The sequence below is a fragment of the Rhipicephalus microplus genome, chromosome 1 (assembly GCF_043290135.1).
Source record: "Rhipicephalus microplus isolate Deutch F79 chromosome 1, USDA_Rmic, whole genome shotgun sequence".
Lineage (NCBI taxonomy): Eukaryota > Metazoa > Arthropoda > Arachnida > Ixodida > Ixodidae > Rhipicephalus > Rhipicephalus microplus.
Genome location: NC_134700.1, coordinates 243,095,337 through 243,112,463, shown reverse-complemented (window position 1 = coordinate 243,112,463; position 17,127 = coordinate 243,095,337). Strand labels below are relative to the sequence as shown.

General features: G+C 44.7%; 1 protein-coding gene across 3 annotated transcripts in view; it reads left to right on the top strand.

Annotated features, from left to right (window-relative positions):
- The window catches only part of LOC119184856 (ras-associated and pleckstrin homology domains-containing protein 1-like), a 70,415-nt gene extending 59,516 nt beyond the window's left edge, over positions 1-10,899 (top strand). For all 3 annotated transcript variants that reach the window (XM_075891717.1, XM_075891727.1, XM_037434070.2), the window contains one exon: positions 823-10,899. In XM_075891717.1, the coding sequence (XP_075747832.1) occupies positions 823-2,046 (1,224 nt within the window). In that variant the 3' untranslated portion in view covers positions 2,047-10,899. The remainder of the gene's footprint in view (positions 1-822) is intronic.
- Positions 10,900-17,127: the final 6,228 nt, after the last annotated feature.

Here is a 17,127-nt window from a genome sequence, read left to right as displayed (position 1 = left end):
TTTTCATTCCGAATCCACTAGCTATCAATGCCTATGGAGAAGTTGAAATATTCTATCTTTAGCCAACCGAGCCAAGCATGGTTAACCTCTCTGTCTTTCCTCTCTATTTCTGTCTCTCTCTGTCCTTATATCCTTATAAAGAAATGGCACAAACGAAACATTATGTTTTTAATTCATTCAAAAAAGACATAACACGCCAAAGCACTTGACAAAAACGGCACTTTATTTATTTTGTGACATAACTGGATGATAGACAGCACAAATGAATTGTGGTGCAATTCTGTTGTGAAAGGCGCTTATACAAGAAATGAACAAGCTCCTGTGCACGCTCCTCGTGTTGTGTTGCCGTTGATGTTGTAAAGTCAGGCAGTCAGTGCCCGAGACATCCAAGTGTTTTGCACATGCACACCTATACGTTGATTCAAAGCTGGAATCGTGCGTGCTTAACGATGGCCTCCGTGGCCAAGTGGTGCTGCACGGCAGCATTTTTCAGCAGTGTAAGAACCTCTGCCGCAGAATGACTGTGGCATTTTACGACCAGGAAGTTATTGAAGAGCTAGGGTACGAGGGAGCTTTTTTCAAACTTCATCTATACCAGGAAATAAAAGCTTGCAAAACACAAAATATAGTCGAACTAAAACAGAGCTGAATTCTTGGAATTCCGCTTTTGCTAGCCTTCATGCCACTTTCAGCTTTTGTAACACTAAAAGGTGTGCTTTCTGCTGGGGAACAAAAAATGTGCTTTACACGACATCAAGAAGAAAAAACGTAAGGTGAGCCATTTCTAAAAGTTGTGTGCGATGGCATTTTCTGTTCTTTCAGTATGGCCGGATAATTAAAGAGAACTATGACAACCTGATGCGTGACATTGTGGAGGAAGACTTGGAGACCCTGGCTCATGCCCGTAGCTTTTCCATCAATTCTATGGCCAGGGCGGCTGTGAGCCCGGACAGCGGATCACCAGAGCTGGCCTGTCCGTCATCCTCCGAGCGCAGAGGCAGTGCGGACTCAGGCTTGACCATCACGGCGAGTTCTGCCCAGCAGGAATCGTGTAGCGGAGTGTCGCTCGAGCTCACTGCCACGCCAACGGAGCAGCAGCAGATTGCCTTTTTCGATGCCGATGCACCCGTTGGAACCATCAAGAGAAAGCCGTCTATGACACCCAAGATCCCCCTGACAAACACCACTCGCACGCTTGCTAAGCAGTCGTCCGTTGATCTACCCGACAATGCCGGAATTTACGACACAAGGAAGAGCCTCACGGGTAGTTTGGGCAGAGTATCAGGAGGCCGAATGAGCCTGCGCCGGTCGCAGACTGATGAGCGCATTTGCGCCTCGGCCACACTGTCGAGGAAGACCAGTCTACCTAGCAATGCTCGGCCTCCATCATGTAGTCCCGAGCGGCATGTTGCCGTGCCACCGGCACCCGAACATGCTCCCAACATTGGTGCCAACGATTTGGCAGGCAGCACGCTGAGCCTCGAGTCATTCCCTCCTCCACCGCCACCTTTGCAGCTTGGCGATGTTCTGAGCTGGCCCAGCACGTCAAGTTTGAACTCACTGCCACCGCCCCCTTCTGAACTGGCTACGCCTACAAACAGCCCCGATAGCGTTACACCCACGCACAGCCCACCGGCCCCGATCTATGCAGACCCCATCTGTTCTGTGGCCCGCAGTGAAGAGAGGCCATCTTTGCAGCACGTGGTGGTGCGGCAAAAGCCGCCCCCACCTAAACGCAGCGAAAGCACCAGACTCTCATCATCTGCGTGGCGATCGTCGCCGGCTGGTCCGGTCACCTGCAGCAAGCCACCGGATGTGTTCTTGCAGGACTTGCAGCGGGTCATGGAGAAAAAGTGGAAAGTGGCGCAGCAGCTGTCCTCTGAACCAACTGCGACTCCGCATGAAATTCTGGGTTTCCGCGACCCCTGCTGCCTCCCCCCACCCGGTACGGAATGTGCCGACGATGGTACGTTTAGGCGCAAAATTCCGCCCCCGCCACCGCCAAAGCGCAGTGATGCTACGCAGCTAACTAGAAAGGTCTGTTAGGCCTCACCTGGCTGCTCTTGGTGTCGACAAAATATCACGTGTTGTGCTGCATATGGAGTGTTTTCAGTGCAGCAGCATTTCTCAGTTTTACAAAATATCATTGCCTGGTTACACAGACTCGTCTAAAGCTGGCTTTGACGGGACACTTTATTGTGCTACCAGCTGTGTGTACGATTTCTCTGCTGCTGAAAAGTCAAGTTTGGTGTTTTTAGCAATTTTGTGTTTATGAATGTTGAACTTGTTTAGGACCTGTAAAGCTGTCGCAATAACCATCATTCTGTGACCTTATACCAGATGGTAAACATTGCAAAGAAAAGCACATACTATGTCAAAAAAAGGTATTCTAGTTCTAGCGTGTTTTTCTTTGTATGTAACAATAATTACCTATTGCACAGAGGACAGTTGTTAGCCTTCATTTTGGCAGCAAGTCTCTTAATGCTGAACTTTGATTTACCGTATATACTCGCATAATGATCACACTTTTTTTTCCAAAAAAAGTTACTCCGACTTCGGGATGCAATCATTACGCGGTGTAAATTTTCTGTGAAAAAATATTCCGAGCACTGAAAACGCAAAAAGATCGCTAATCAGAATTTTTACAATAGCTATCATGAACATAACCAAAAATAAAAGTAAATTAAAGCTTACCTTTGTAATAAAATGCACACATTACGTAGGAGCTACATGCATGGCACACTGCCCTTTTAATTTTTACCTCTCTGACCTGCTAACGTTCATTCAGACTCCGAAGCGTCAGTGTCGTCGCCGCACAATTCCCTGTCGGAACCGGCGGTGTCTTCACTATCCCACAGAGGGTCATCTTCCGTTCCGACGAGCCCGTTGGAAATGCCAGTCTTTTTGAAGCTCTTGACGACCACCTTGTCGACATTGCTCTAGCGCGTAGTCAAGGGCCTTCAGCTTGAACGAGGCAGTAAAGCTCGCATACCGCCCCATGGTGAAACAGCGCTTCAACAGACGATCACAAAGCACACACACACACAAAAACAAATGTGGTCTCAGGAAAAAAAACATTGCTGCGGGATGAACACAGGTCGACCAACAGGCGGCCGCCGCTCTAATAGTGCGTGATGTCAAAACAAACATGGCGGCTGACGGAGCAAAGCGACCGCATTTTTTTTTTCTCCTTTTCGTCAGTTATGGAGGTTGTGAGTATGTCACGCGCGCCAAAACAGTTTTTTCCATCTAAATAAGGAATGCTTTCATTTAAATAAGTAAATTTATGGCATTAGCATAGTGATGCTTGCTTTCAGATCACAGAAACAATGATAGGCACGTTCAGCTGCCACAGACATGAAAACACATGGCGGGCATTCACTGAAAAAGCGGCATTTGCCCTTACTGCAATTCTAAATGGCTCGTTTCTGTCAACGGTGGGCAAAAATTGAGACTATGTTTGGTGTGTGCGGTTGGCGAGTTTTGAAGAGTTATTAACGCAACATTTGACAGATAATAAAGGCGATGAGCATCGGCTAGACTTGGCACAGTACATATCGATGTGGCAAGTTCGGGGTGCTATCATTACGCGAGGGAAAAAAAATCGAATTTAGACGACAAAATTTAGGGGTGCGATCATTACGCGAGTAAATACGGTAATGGAAAGATGTCAGACGGGGTTGTCGCATAGCACAAGAGGCACTGACCTGCAATTTGAATTGCTATCTGATGTTGCAGTGATTTTGCATTTGCTAAGCACATCTATATGAAACCTGATAAAACAGATGATGTGATGTTTAGGGCTTACATGTGAAATGAATATGGTGGCTGCAAAAAGTTGTGAACGAAGAAGCTGTGTTGTCGTGTACTGATACTCACTCGATGTTCTCATCTGTAGCTTGCTGTAATGAACAGAACTTTTCTCTTTAATGTTTCTTAGTGTGAACTGAATTGCCAGAAGAAAGAAAAAATTTCATGCCTGAGCAAGGCATCCTGCTATTTAAAACTTAATAATGAGAAGCTGCAGAGAAAGAAAAAAAAAGTCTCAAATTTCTTTATGCTTAGCCAGCAGTTATTTACACAATGACCAAATGTGCGCTGCAGTGTGCAAAACTAGGCATGCAACTTTCCAAGAGCGAGCCATAGTGTAAAGTAGGCCTGCTTGCCAGGAAGTTCTTGTGTGTGCTGTTGCATTGTTCCAGACTGAGCCAACCATCAGTTTGCTTTCAAGCCAGCATTGGTTCTAAAACCACAGCTTAGTTGGTTAATGCCTACATCTTAGATTAAAAAGCAACCTCTAAGTCTATCAAAACGATAGCACATAATGCATTCCTGTTAATTGATTAAGGTACTGCACTTCAATTTATTCAAGCCAAAAAACACTTGGTTGAAACGACAATCGGTGTTGTGTCAAGGTCATGTATTATTGCCATCGACCTTGTTGGCAGACCTTGGTATTTTGCTTGAAAATGGCCATTTCAAAATGGGGTGATTGACACACGGGATGAACAACAGGAACACAGGAATCACTGATAAACCCATAAGTAAACTCTGCATGACTTCCGTAAAAGTATTCTCTTGAGCAGCCTCTCACTAGGCCCCATTTTTTTGTCATCACTTTAAATTGTTACTGGTCATCTGGGGCGCTTTTTACAGAAGGAATTCTTCCAGTCGGTTCAGCTCTTTAAAAGAACTGCACTTTCGCGTGAGGCAATCTTCACTGCAGGCATTTATGCTAGCAAGGTGCCCAAATTCTTTGCCGTTGTTTCTCGCTGTTTTGCTTTTCACCGCAAAGTGTTGTGCACTCTGCATTGGATGAAAAGCAAAGTCACTTGTCATGGTGAATGAAATTCCACAGCCAGTCTGTTCTACAGGCATCTGTGCATTTCCTTTCTTTTTCTCTCAAAGTGCGAAATTAAAATCGTTAAGGTGACTCGTTTTCTGGGCGAGCCATTGTTGTGGAACAAACTGATTATCTCCTTTTACATAACGCCAAGCTTGCCAGCTGAAGGAATAGCTATCATTAAGACAAAGAATCCAAATATAATGCAAGTACAGTACACAAAGAACTTAATACATACACGTATCTCGAATGCAATTTTGGCATCATTGTACTCGCATGAAGGGAACCGAATTGTAAGTTGTCGTAACCACGTGGTGGTGGATCTGCTGCTGTCGTCACCATGCAGGCGCAGTGCCACCTCTCACTCGGCTGTGTTTAGGCTTAAGCTGATCCGCCGGACACATGTGCGCCATGAAGCAAAAACGACTCTACATGGGGTGATAGCTTCCCTGAACTGAACCAGTGAAACTAACTGACATTTTAGCCAGGGAAAGTGCAGATGACATTATTAGTTATTCTTTTTTTTTTAGCTGTAATGTAATGATTAGGGCATAAATAAAAAGAAATAAAGCTGACGAAACAAAAACAACTTTCGGTTCGGTGGGATTCGCACCCACAACTTTCGAATTATGTGTGCAATGTTCTACCAAATTGTGCAGTGATGGAGATAGCTTTTTCGTCCACTTTTCCAGCTATTTATGTGCATTTTGTTCTCTGGGAGCATTAGCCGTGCAAGCCTGCAGACTTGAGATACGTGCAATAAAAATACTGTTGGCAGGTAACAAGTTGCAGCCTCTGACCAAAGCACAAAAGAATGCAGAGGTGTGTTGGGACTTGTACGAGCTCCTTGATCGTGCTGAACCTTGCTAGATTTTTATGTCAAAATATCATCAATGATGAATGGGTGCAGTTGTCGGCAGCTTTCTCTCAGTCATATTCATTGTGCCATCTGTATAAATATGGAGTCCAATAGCAGTGTCATTAGATTCTGCTGCTTGAACTTTACATCAGTGTTTTTCCAGTCAATGCAGCGATTATTTCAGTGTTTGACTAGGGGACTTTATGTTTTTTTGATGGATTCTGATTACTGTTCATCTAAACTGGCTTGTTTTGTATAGATTAAAAAGAAACATTGGGTAAATCCTCCTTTATCTTTCATATGCTGGTTTATTTGTTATAATGCAAGCTTGCTATTTGAGCAAAAATTTCCTGGTCAAAGGACGAAACAGACACAAACAGGTGCAAATTTCTGACTGAATTTATTATCAAGGTGAGACATATACATGTGCATGTGACAGAACTAAAATACTAATGGCACCGGTGTGCAGTGTGCCAGCACGCATCAGCTAATCACTCCATCAAGTATAGTGCCCCTTCAAGAAGGCTATTTCCTTCTCTGTCAACGAAACTGAGGTCATACTCAAGCAACTGTTGCCCTCAAATTGTGCTTGAGCTGCCTCCAAGTTCTCATGATAACGCTAATCCGCGTCTTGGAAAACAGCAGTGCACTGATCATACAATAGTTTGCACCCACACTCGTGGCAATGAATAGCCAAATTACTATCACTGCCTTTTTCCATCCTGTTTGCATGTTCACGCAGGCAGTGGTTCAAACATTGACCTGTTTGCCCAATGTAAGGTTATCCACCCAAAAGCGGACTTTTATAGGACCTCGCTCGTCCAGTCAGTGTACTTTTTCCAGTGCTTTACGTTGCATTTTTTTTTCTTGGGTATAACTGAACTTGTAGCGATGAAGAGCTTGGCTTCTGGATGCTTATATAACTTGTACACCGACTTTTGCACTAATCTTTTTAAGACTGTGTGCGATGCCGTGCAGGTAGGAGACCACCACCAACTTTCTAGGGTGCGTGGTCTCCCCGATTGTTCCCCTGATTATCCTCTTCACACGAAGAAGCTACGGCCTTATTTTTTGTTTTTGGACTTTGCTGAACTGGATTGCACTTAGTTTATGAGAGAGAGAGAGAGCTATTGTTTGTGTGATGAATACTTGTGCTTTTGTGTATTAATGCATACAATGTCTTTTTAATGTTGAAGTTGTAGCCAACCCCTTGGAGAACCTTGAATTCAGCACGCTGTTGCATGCTTTTACTTTCACTTATAAATTCGACCGGTTGGAACAACGCTAATTCGGCAAACATCTCTGAAAATTTTAGACTGAAAAGTTGAGGGTGCGCGTTTGGGCGGGTTGATTTATGATTACGGATCAGAAAGAAAACAGGCCATGGTGCGAGTCTGCGCACTGTTTAAGGCATATTTAATTTTTGCAATATTAGCCAGTTACTTGTTTTTAAAAGAGTATTGGCGCTTTATAGCTTAATATAATGCTCTCGCTTGTTTCTTATAGCCCAGGCTTATGGGTAGTTGAATGATTATGATAGTATGTTTAAAAGTTCTTCTTTTTTTGTTCAGCCAGTATTATTAGGCATTTCTATTAACAGGCTTTTTCTTTCTTTTTTTAATAGCATTTCATTTATATCTATTGTGTGACATTCAGTGTGCTAGCAGCACCCGTGTCTGGTTATAGCATGCTTATTTTTCTTTTTACAATATTTTCCACGCTGCTTTTGCATAGTAAAATGCAGTACAGTCTGTCTTGCTGATTTTTGTGTGCATTTATTTAGTTTTGTAATCATCCTATATCCAGTGTCAGTTTGTGAACTGATATTGGGTGGTAACGATGTGTTGACAAAACATCATTTTTATAAGTGTGTCATTTTAGTCACTTTTTAACTGTGAATTATCAAAGGTGTAGTACAGTTGCACCAGTGTTCAAATGTCTGCGTAATTTTAAAGTGTCAGGTGAAATTCATAGGGATGCTATTCCAAGACGTGTATCTTGCCTTCAGTTTGGCCCATTAAGCACATGTTTTGAGGACTGGCAGCGTTCTATCCCCAGTAGACTGCACAGACCCTAGCAGTGTAATGATTTAGCATTTTTTTTTGTATAAGAGTATTATAAACAGTGGCTCACATTGGAGAAAATAGGCAATTCGCCATGTTGGGAAATGATGTTGTGCTTTAGGTACAGTTGAAAGGAAAGCATCTGTCAAACTGGGAGCAAACTCATGGTGCCTTGACAGTGTAGGAATGTTATGCCAACTATTCCTGGATAGAAGGACCCTTCTGTTGAATAATGGGGAAAAGCATGTATATAACTATAGAGTACTGAGGTTAGGCGACGGTTGGTATAAATGGCAAAATGGGATCATGTTGAGCACTTTGAGAACCTTTCACTGTACAAGGAAAACATCATTCGTTCACCACTGAACATCCCTTTTCTCATCGTATGTGAATGTAGCCCATAGAAAAGGGGTCATCCATTTGTGACTGCTTTTCCAGACCCTTTGAGCACTGATGGCCCTGCTGATGGGAGGGAAAAACCCCTTGTTGTTTTTTAAAGCTTTTTACGGAAATGCTTGATGCAGATTGCCCAAGATTGGTTGTAAAACTTGGTTATCAATTAATAAATCCAGTTAATTGTGTTGATAATTAATGAGCACCAGCTTAGAAAACATGCGCAATTTCATTGTAAGGTTGTTGTTGCGAGCACTGTCTCATTAGACGCTTGTGGACGGTTCATATACCCTCGTGCTTTGCTCTTACGAGTTAGTACTTCACAATGAGGTGACAGACTGCACAAAAACCACTTCACTCCCTGGAGAGCATTTCATCGAAGTTAAGCGAAATCGAACCCAAAAGAGTTAGTTGCTAGCCTTACTTCTTATAACATGGTAACTTATTGCTATCTCAGCCATTGCTTTCCCCTTGCAGTGAAACATTATTTTTCTTGTACTGCAACTCAAACACTTGTTAAAAATTTAAGGTGAAGACTGTATGGAAAGGATTTCACTATAGCCTCAGTAATTTTCATTATGATCACTCAGACACTTTTAAATGAAAGTTACACCTAGGTCCAACTACTTTCAATGGAGTGATCTTGAGAAGAAAGAGCACTATTTCATGTTTCGAAACATGTGCAAGATGCTAACAACAAAGACCAGTGACTGCGCTTCAAAAGCACTTCTGGTGGGAACACTTGCATTCACAACTTATGAAAATGGCAAAATAGGAATATTTAGTTTTAAAAAATTAAGAAATGCACTGAAATTATGAAGGAAAGCAATGTGTAAATGAGCCCATTGGGAGGCGTGGTTCTCGATGCCAGTTTTCAGTCAATGCAGGCACTGACTCGTGCTCACCTCAGCCTGGTATTGCTTGTTGTTCTTAGTCTCAAAATCTTTAAGAAATTAGTTTTTTACAAGATTTACTCCACCAAGCCCTCTCTAAGAGTGTACTGCTTTTAATTAAAGTGGCACTTCCACCGCATTTTCGTGTGTCCTGTGTCTGCGTGTAGTCTGCATGACGCACTCGAGTTTGACAACACGTACACACATCGTACTACAGCGTACGCCTTCAATACGGCGTTCTTTTAGGCTTCGCAGGACATCAACAGTGTCTTAGTGCAAACGAAGCATTGCCTATTTCAATTCTCTAAAAGTCTATCCCGCAGAAGAACGGTGTTTAGGGCAACTTGGCCACAGCACGTCAGTATCAAGTGGTGAAGGTTTAAAAGGAGTCATTCTCTGCTGCGAAACACAGCACAGTTTGTCCTGTAATCACGCGTGTGCACGTGCAGTTGCCTGTATGGGTATGGTTTCCAGCATGCAAATATTTACTGGCAAACTTTTAGAGCAGTCTCTGACATGGCCGAGGTACAATAAGCAGGAATGTCTTCGAGTTCCCTTTTCCGTTGCAACCTCCAGGTCTACGAATCTCTCATTCTCAAAGTCCTCAGAGCAGTAGGTTATCATTCCATAGGAAAGCAAATAGTCTTTGTCGGTGCAGGTGCACAATTCCAATTAGATTACCTATACAGCATTTTTTTAAGTGATTTGTCTCTAATTTTCAAGGTATTGGGTTTCTATTGATTATTGGTTGCTGCCAAATGTTTCGAGGCTGTTTAGTTCGCTCGGGCTCAGCATGAATAAATCACCCGGAAGTACAGTGTGTTTCTTATGCCCTCATGTTTAGTTATTGAATATTTTTCTGTTCTTTTTTATAAGTGTACCCTACTACTTAAGACTTTCATGACTGCATATATGGATTAGTAGGCTCAACAGAAGCGAGCTGATGTTTTGCCAAACCAGTTAATTTTAATGAAAGTTATAGAAGAAATGCTGTAACACTGTGTGTTGGGTTCATACAGCATTTCTGCATAAATATAAAATGCAGATTGTATGTTTTTCCTAGCTTGTGCCAAATCTTAACGATGCATCCATGTATACAGAGCAGACATTTTTCTTTCTTTTTTATCAAAGTGGTAGTATGCATTGGTATATCAGGTGGAATGTTCAACCATAAGTGCACAGTTATAGATGGGCAACACATTTCTCGTGCCAGTTGTAACAGCACTTATTCTAAATTTGCACTTTGCCATTTTGTCAGTGCTTGATTGCTGGAAGCATGGTATGTATCACCTTCATATTGCAACACTTGTGATCCATTCAATCAGCTTTACAATGATACGTGCATGAAAGTGTCACTAAGTACCAACGATGCTTGTGCATTTTTGGACCACCGAGTGGAAATAGGAATACATTTGCCTAATAATTTTAGGCATCGGAGCAGCATGATTAAATGGAGCACTTGAAGAGCAATATTTGAAAGCAGACTGATACAAGCACAGCGTAGACCTCACAAGTTGTGCTAAATGGAAACTTTCCTGTTTCAGTAATGTATAACAGGCAGTAAAGAGCACATTGTATGATTTAAGCTGTTGAAAATGCGTGCTATTTTATAGTTTTGTACTGTTCAAGTTATTTATCAAATAAGTGCTTGCATTGAAAATTTGTTACAAGTTATGCAATGTACGTTAAAAGGCTTTATTTAATCTGCTTTTATGTTTGTATGTGGCACTGTGGCATTTCACAATGTCACCTCCCGAGTAGTGGGAACAGCATGGTGTGTGCCAGTGCATTGGCAAATAGTTTAGTTTATTTTGTGTTTGAACAATAAAGCCAGTGATGTTGATTCTCCTTCAGGCTTACTGATTCTGCACGTCTTTTCGAAGGCTTTTTATTTTTTGCCAAATTATATGATGACTGCCCACCACGGCCCTGTTAAGCTCAAGGATGCGACAGCATTTCGATGTGGTCAAAATGCAAAGGATGTTTACCAGGTCAAGTTGACCCCCCCCCCCCCCCCCCTCATGCCGTGGAACCATATTGTCATTTTGGCTCATAAAAACTCAGCAACTGTTATTATTGACAATAAGGGTTCTTATCAGCATATCTTTTCAATGACAAACTGCTCATTTCAAGGTCGTGGGATCGAATCGTGGCTGCAGTGGCCGCATTTTTGGTGCTAGAAGTGCTTTAGGCCCGTGTACTTAGATTTATGGCGAATTACATTGAGAGAACAGGAGTATAGGGGCAGGGCTCTGAGGTGGTGGGGGCAGAGCACTGTTACGAAGGCGCGACGCCAACACGGTCGGGAAGGCGCCACTGCTCCGAACTCCGCCTCCAAGGTCACCAGCCGTTTGGTAGCGTGTGTTACTCAGCTCGCGACTGCTTCTGCGTAGAGCTGATAGACGAGCGGACGAGACGACGGTGAATTAAGGCAAGGTTTATGCACAGCATAGAAATAGAGGCGTTACAAATTCGGCATTGGGGCCGACAGCTTAGGGACTCGAAGAGCTGAGATGTCTTCTCTCGCACGCATCCGTCTCTCTGTTACGAAGCGCACCGCCGACGAGGTTACGAAGGGCGCCACGAAACTCGCCGCTGCCTAGGACACCGGGCGCGCCGACTGCGAAAGGGGCTCGAAGCAACGAGAGGCTTCTCTGACACATAGGTCTATTGCCGGCGACGCGCCGCAGGGCCTTTTTTCATAGGCACCGGGTGGATCCTTTGAGTCACCAACGTGCAACCAGAAGTGCCGCTAGGCGTGATGTCAGAATTCTCCTATGTGGCCCGCTGCTGGACCGCGTCATGCTCTTCAAATCCGGAGCCGCTGCGCGTGGTTGCACCCAAGGATGAGTGACGCCCCCGCGCATTGCGTAAGACTCGCCAGACTGGAAGGCGCCGATTGCTTCAACGGGCTTGTAGACTGAGGGAGCTCGCTGTGCGTTGCGTGACAGACCGGCGCCGCCGCTTGATGACGTCGTTGAGTTGATCGCGTCAGGCGGGTTCGACCGCTGGCCTTGACGCAGATCGCCTTTGCAGATGCATTGACGTTCGGTGTGGACTCGCAGGCGTAACAGCACTGAGAGCAGGGCCACTCAACTTGCCACTGGAATGCGCCGTGCTCCTGGAGGGCAGGTGAGAAGGTAACGAGTAGGGAGACCATGCGACTGAAACATTCCAAGCCTCGGCATATTCTTTGTGGGGTAGCAGCAAAATACGTGGGAAATCGGTCAGTCACGTATTCCTCATTTTCCTAATGCCTAGTATGCTTGTGCTGTGACTCATTCGGCAAACGTCCAGCTCTCATCGTAGCCATTCGTACAAAACAGTGGTGTCAAACTACACATGGTTGCTACCACTGCTGCCACGCTCGCCGGCTGAAGAAAAATTTGGAGGCTGTGACGTTCAAGGACCACATGGCTCGTTGTACTGCGCCTACTCAGCTTTTCAGGCGAGAACACTGCAAACTGCTCCTGGCTGCTCTCGGCACAGCAAAAGCACTCTCGCTTTACCAATGGATGACATTGCTCCTGCACCTGTTCGACCACTGAAACACGCCGGCTCTGAAGAGAGCACTTTAGGCGTGCTTTTGAGTGCTGCTGCTTTCCCAATGGAATTCGCCATAAGGTGCAAATTAAAGGAACCCAAGGGGTTGAAATTTCTTGCGTTCTCCAGTACGGCGTCTCTCATAATCTTATCGTAATTTTGAGACGTTAAACCCCAGCAGTTATTTATTCAAGGACGTATATAACTTTTCTTTGCACTAGTGTTTTAGGCATGTGTTGCTTGTATTGGCCATGACCAAATACGATCTGCTTGGAAGCTCTGAAAGATGTGTACCTTTTAGATGTCTTGTGCAAATATTCTGGTATTCCAAAATAATGTGTTGAATGGTTTATCCATTGCGCTTTCAACATATGCACTTCTGATGTAACTATTTAAAGCATTTTTAAGAACTGTAATAGGGCACTAGAATGACACAAAGAAGCCACATGCACGCATGCAGTCTCTGTGCTGCCTTGGTGTGGTTGTTTCTAGTGAACGAAGTAAAATGAACTGTCAACATGCCAAGAATGCCACTTTCATATTTCCTCTGTCGTGTTTTTTGTCTTCAGACAGCCAGCTCTGGCTTCATATAACTATTGTGTTTGACGTAGTGGTTAGAAGATGAGAAAAGGCACCTAATTTCTGCAACCCGGTCGGGAGCACAGCGTAGTGCCTTCGGGGAAGGGAAAAGGGAGAAAAGTGGAGAGAAGAGGAAAGATTAATTGAGCAGTGGAACGGTCGTCATCAACAGAAGCAGCAGTCCAGAAGCAAGGGTAGGGGTGGCAAGGGGCCCGTCCTCAGCGGTAGTGTGTTTGACGTAAAAAAGAGTTTTATGTCAGGGTTCGTCAAGACTTCACTGACGATCCTTTCCGTCACGGAAGTGACATGTGTAAAATTTATATGAGCAGATAAAAATATAAAAAATAACACCACCTCCCGCTAAAGGGAACTGTGTGTGAACGCGAAGCAGCGGGCACCAACGCTTACACTGGCGGCGGCGTTGACGCCGGCGCTCCATCGCAGCGTTGCGCAGCTTCCACTGCAGAGTCTTTTAAAACCTCTTTGGGCCGCTCTTTTCCGCCGCAGTGACTGAGTATGTGCGCTTCGCAGGGCTGCGCTGCCCTCAATGTGAAAACTCCAATGCTGGTTCTCTATTGAGCGGCGCTATTTGTAGGAATGTTATGTGGCGTTTTGTGGGCGTCTCAGTGTCTGATAAACGAAATGCGGCCGAGAGAAAATTGTGCATTGCCACGTGACGGCTGTCTCGATGGTTTACGGTTACGATGTTGCGTGGGCCTCTGAAAAGCAACGGAGGCCAGCAATTGGCTCCGGAGTAATTGCTTGGATCTCGTAATTTTTTCCGTGGTCGCAATCGATGTCTTTGTAACGCCTCTTCTAGACTTAGTCCGGATTCTCTCTAGCGAGCCACAATGCACGACGGCGTAACAAGACGCGGGGAACACGGTGCGAATTTCGGCAAAGGGCGTTTCTGGTTTCCTCTCTTGGCGAATATAACCCCCCAAAAAAGAGAAAAAAATCAGCGTGGCACCAACACGTGCTTGAAGTTGGTGCGCAGTAGATGGGCGTTTGCGATGGGCCAGTGCAACGCTCAAGTGCACGTAAAGGACATACGGCGGTGCTTGCATGGATAGTTTCGTCACGCTGAGTTCTGGAGAGAGTTGAACCACTGTGGTTACGAAACGGCAACCTGCGCGTGTCTTAAGGGGGCGAAGCTCCTAAAGCCTTGGGTCTGTCCATCCCTTGTATGTGACCACTTAGTTGTATGATGCGCGCTCTAGTGTGATAAAAGTGGGCGGACGGACGGACAGACACACAGAGAGACGGATGGACGCTTCGCCCCACTCGTTATTCACGACGTGGATATGCTGTGAATTTTTTATTTTTGTTTTTTTTGTCAATGCTCCTTCAATCAAATGTCTCACGCTAGTGACTCGTGCTTCTATTACAATTGTATCGTGGCAAGATGATAAGTTTAAAAAAGTCAGCAGTCATACTGGTAAGGAACATGGAGGTTTGGATTGCAGTACCCAGGCTGTTAGCATATAATGAGCGGTTAGAGCACAATACAGCATTGGGAGCGTGGAGTGATTTCTGCCGTTGATCATCCCACGGCACCTTTAATGAAAGAATAAATCGCTTTAGGGAATTAAAGAGAGGTTATAGAGAAGAAGTGGTTCATCGCGGGTGGAGCTCTTCTGTGGGCCTGACCTAGCGTCGCCGATCTGACACACCTGGACGGTCGGTACGCATTTCTTGCATTGTTCCCAAACATCTCAACACGTTCATACGCAAGCTTGGACTTGTCGAGCTTGTTCAAGCATCATCCTACCGTGCATTTCGTGTATTTTCTTTACGCTGGGAATGTGCGTATATACGGGATCGGTGCGTTGACGTGCTCAAGAGCGCCATGGCGTCCCGACTCGCCGCTTTTTCGAGTAACTGAATGCGCTCTGCTGAAGTGGGTTTGCCTTGGATACATCGAAGAATAAGTCAAAACAGCGACCCATCGCTCGGCAGCGGGCCGCTATGGCGAGCTCACTTTACAACGCGCCTTAATTGCATGCGCCGACACAGTTATACAGCGTGCTACTTATATGCATCGTTTACCGATGGCGGTATGCAGATCTCGGATGAGCTTGAGCGTATTATCTGTTACGCAACGCTGCTGTATTTTTTTTTCAATTCGAAAACTGCCTTTGAGACACGCGCGGAACAGGGGGCTCCTTTCTGTACGCACTCATGATGTGGAAGGGAGAACAAAAGCTATAGAAAAATCATTCACGCCATGCATTGCCAGACAACCCTAGCCGTCGGCCGGAACCCTCGGAGACACGGCAGCATCAAGGGCTTGACTGATGATCTCTTGCTGGTCTGGTCTGTTGAGCAGAACCGCTGCAAAGGAATCCTCGTTGCCGCCAATGTGACAAACAATCGTCTCGTTTTTATGTGACAATCTAACAGATTATCCGCCGCCTTAACTTAATTAGTAAGAGAACAGGGTTCGTAATCGTAATGTGGCACGTTCGGCCCCTGTCGGCGGCAATTTCTCTTTTCGTCCCCTCAACATTCTTCACATCTACATCGAAGTTATCGCAATACATTTAAAACCGTACAAGTACTGTCCTGCATAACTTCAAGGCGTCAGGCTCGGATCCAGGAAATTTTTTTCAGGTGGCGTCCACCCGCCAAACACCTTGACGGGAAAACACCGATGTTTACTATTTTCGGTAAAACACCCTCCTCCAGCCTAATTTTTGTGGGGGGAGGGGGCTACCCCTGGCGCCCTCCGTGGCTTCATTATCTGCTGGTTTTCATTAACGTGCAACCTGGCCCACATACGACTTTCTTCGTCCCATAGTTTCGTTATTTTAATGAGCTGCACAGATGTGACTGATCTAAAAATTTTTTTTCGCGAGGCACCACATGCAGTCACCACGTGTTCGAAACATATCCGTTGAACACGGACAATCGTTAAGATTCGGCGTCCAGAATTTATTAATTCTGGAGGTCAGTACCGATATGTTCATAGAACCATGACGCGAAGTGCCCTCCAAAAAATGATACGTATTGATATGGGAAAAAGGCCTTCTCATATATAAATGGCAACACTATATAGCTAACCTTAGCATTCTTTATTGTCCTTGCGGGGCTATAAATATCGTGACTGTGGAGCACTAGCTGATGCGAGTTTGATACTCCGGCGCCTGCCTTATACTCCGATTGATATGTGGGATTTAACGTCCCAAAACCACCATATGTGCCTTATCATACTCCGGCGCCTGTCTTAACCTCATAGTCGGTAGGTTTTAATTATGGCTGTTTGCAACGTAGAAAAACGATCCCTTAAGTGTTTTCTTTTTTTTTCGTCGTTTATGCGATATGGAAGAGATTTCAACAACTGTGCTAGTTGCCTTGCAAGGAAACTTTTATTTCGTAAGAATGATATCCCCGTACGGTACATTCGAAACTCGGAAACATAATCACGCAAATCATTGATAAAAAGAGCACATCTCTTTTCATGGGACAATAAGCAGAAAATAACCGCACAGTATTAAAATATTCGAAATATTAACGCGGGTTGACGGACAGTTGTCAACACGCCTTGCGGGTGCTCCCTTGCGGTTGGAATCAAGTTCACGATGTTGCTCTTTGTGGGAACACAGTCGATAATGCTGCCTGAAAACAGAGACAAGCAATCGAATTATTGGCAACGCATTTATATATGTTTTCAAACAGAGGGCCTTCCAAGGACGTTACACAATACAGTAAAAGCTCGCTAATTCGGATTTCACGTCCGAGATAACCGAATACCCACTTATCGAATGAATCATGAAAGCGTCAAATAAACGGGCACTTGAATCAATGCGCTTTCATTTTCTTGAGAAGTACGTAAATTCAGTAATTAATTCACACAAGAGCACTGCAAAAGCCCTGTGTACGTGGCTTCAGGCGAGCCTCAATTCAAAACGAGCTTTGAACCTATACGTTATTGCGCACCATCAACACGAATGT